The 2,184-nt window shown below is 43.4% G+C and overlaps 1 protein-coding gene across 1 annotated transcript in view; it reads left to right on the top strand.

Moving 5' to 3' along the window:
- Positions 1-2,184, top strand: part of LOC106821487 (transmembrane protein 131-like) — a gene marked incomplete at its 3' end in the record, with an annotated part of 50,620 nt that overhangs the window by 35,881 nt on the left and 12,555 nt on the right. The window contains 1 exon segment of the mRNA XM_014826316.1: positions 492-569. Coding sequence (XP_014681802.1) covers positions 492-569 — 78 coding nt within the window.

Genomic DNA, 2,184 nt, shown 5'->3' with positions numbered 1-2,184 from the left:
AGACCCTCTCATAACTTAAGATTGAGATGAAAATAACACATTTGCAGAAAGAATTGCAATTATAGTAATATTATATGTTATATAAATGAGGAAAAGATACGTTTTTCATGGAAAATACATCAGAAAACGTACTTATCTAGCGGTCATAAACCCAAACAAACATTTACAAATGGGCGTTTGTTCTCTTGTCAAAGGCAAAGCAAATCGAAGCAGCCAATCAGAAGGCGCTAAATTCTTCGCTATGTTATACCGTTTGGGAAAAAAAATTTCGCGGCCGGCCCCCCTTTTCTGGGCTTTCAAACTTTGATATTTTTACATATTTTAGACTTTTAGTCCTCGTTTTTATGGACCAGGAATATGGATATAAACAGATATTAATTGACTTTAATTGCGTTTATTGTTATGGTGCGTAACAATAGTTAAATAATAATAAAATTTATATTAAAATTTAAATTATACACGTAGCTGACGTTTATTTTTGTCTTTTGCAGTCTCGACTGGACAGAGGAGAATATGGGGTTTGCGAGTCCGATTCGCTTTGAGCCCCCAATGATTGATTTTGGAGAACAGTAAGTATAGACTGATGCATGTGCACGATTTCAGGTGACACGTTCAAAAATAGCAGCAGTCACTACTATATTACATCGTTTTACAGACATGTTAAAGTGTTAATTTGTTAGCGTTCATAAAATCGAGGGGGGAGGGGGAAATGTCAGTGTGAATAGATTGGCAAATGATGTATAACATCGCAAATTCACCGAAACAGCGAAACACCGAACAGTTGATGTTTTTCATTCAGTTGTTCAAACCTACCAGGAGGAGGAGGTGTGGAGGGGTTTACAACTCTGATTACTCGCTTTACCTTTCCTCTCTAGACGGCTCGTATTTGTCCATGGTAATATCAGGAGTGAATAATCATAGATATAATAATATAGTAATAATATAATAATATAATAATCATAATAATATTAATATAATAATCTATTATTATTCACTCCTGGTAATGTATATAATATAGACTATATGTATTATAGTATGTACGAGCGCACACACGTTACACTATACTCACTGTAGTTCAGTTTAATATCCTGGCGGGCAGCATGTATGCGTGTTCGTCATTAGCTGGCTAGCCTATATCTCCGAGGATCAATGAGCCTAGCAGGTCGGCGATCACGAACACCATTCATCTTCCTCAAGGACAAACCAGGAATCGCATAGCCGTGTATAGTAATAAATTGCGGGTGCAATTATTATCCGTATCGCCCGTCAAGTGAAGACCGTGCGTGCGTGTAGGCAGCTGCAGCAGCAGCAGCAGCAACGGCTATTTCTACGCAAGTGTGGGAGATGCACTGTATTGTGTATTGTGTTTGGTTCTGGCTTTTAAAATTTCGCGCGTCAAACTTTGCCCGACTTGTCGGGGTCAGAGCATTCTTCTTTTCTTTTTTTTTCTTTGGCGGTGAGTTGCAAACTGCAGACGGAGCGTGGAGCAGATTGATTTATAGATGCTAAAAAATCGGTATAGATCCTTAAAAATACCAAAATTGGTGGGGGGGGGCGTAGACACCCGAATGCCACTTGTTGTCATGGGGATGTCAATGTACATTCATAAATACTGACGCCTACTGTTATTCTCCTTTTACACCTCTCATGCTTTCTATTGCTATGTCTTTTTTCTACCTTTCTTACCTCCCTGCTTCCCTACCCTCTCTCGCTCCTCCCTCTTCCCTTCCCCCCCCTCTCCCTGCTTCCCTACCCTCTCTCACTCCTCCCTCTTCCCTTTGCTCCCTCTCCCTGCTAATCCCTCTCTCGCTCCTCCCTCTTTCCTTTGCTTCCTCTCCCTGCTTCCCTACCCTCTCTCACTCCTCCCTCTTTCCTTTGCTCCCTCTCCCTGCTAATTCCTCTCTCGCTCCTCCCTCTTCCCTTCCCCCCTCTCCCTGCTTCCCTACCCTCTCTCGCTCCTCCCTCTTTCCTTTGCTTCCTCTCCCTGCTTATCCCTCTCTCGCTCCTCCCTCTTCCCTTCCCCCCTCTCCCTGCTTCCCTACCCTCTCTCGCTCCTCCCTCTTCCCTTTGCTCCCTCTCCCGGCTAATCCCTCTTTCGCTCCTCCCTCTTCCCTTCCCCCCCTCTCCCTGCTTCCCTACCCTCTCTCGCTCCTCCCTCTTTCCTTTGCTTCCTCTCCCTGCTTA

The sequence above is a fragment of the Priapulus caudatus genome, unplaced genomic scaffold, assembly GCF_000485595.1.
Source record: "Priapulus caudatus unplaced genomic scaffold, Priapulus_caudatus-5.0.1 Scaffold75, whole genome shotgun sequence".
Taxonomy (NCBI): Eukaryota; Metazoa; Priapulida; class Priapulimorpha; order Priapulimorphida; family Priapulidae; genus Priapulus; species Priapulus caudatus.
The sequence above is the reverse complement of the archived record's forward strand: the minus strand, read 5'-3'. Positions and strand labels throughout refer to the sequence as shown.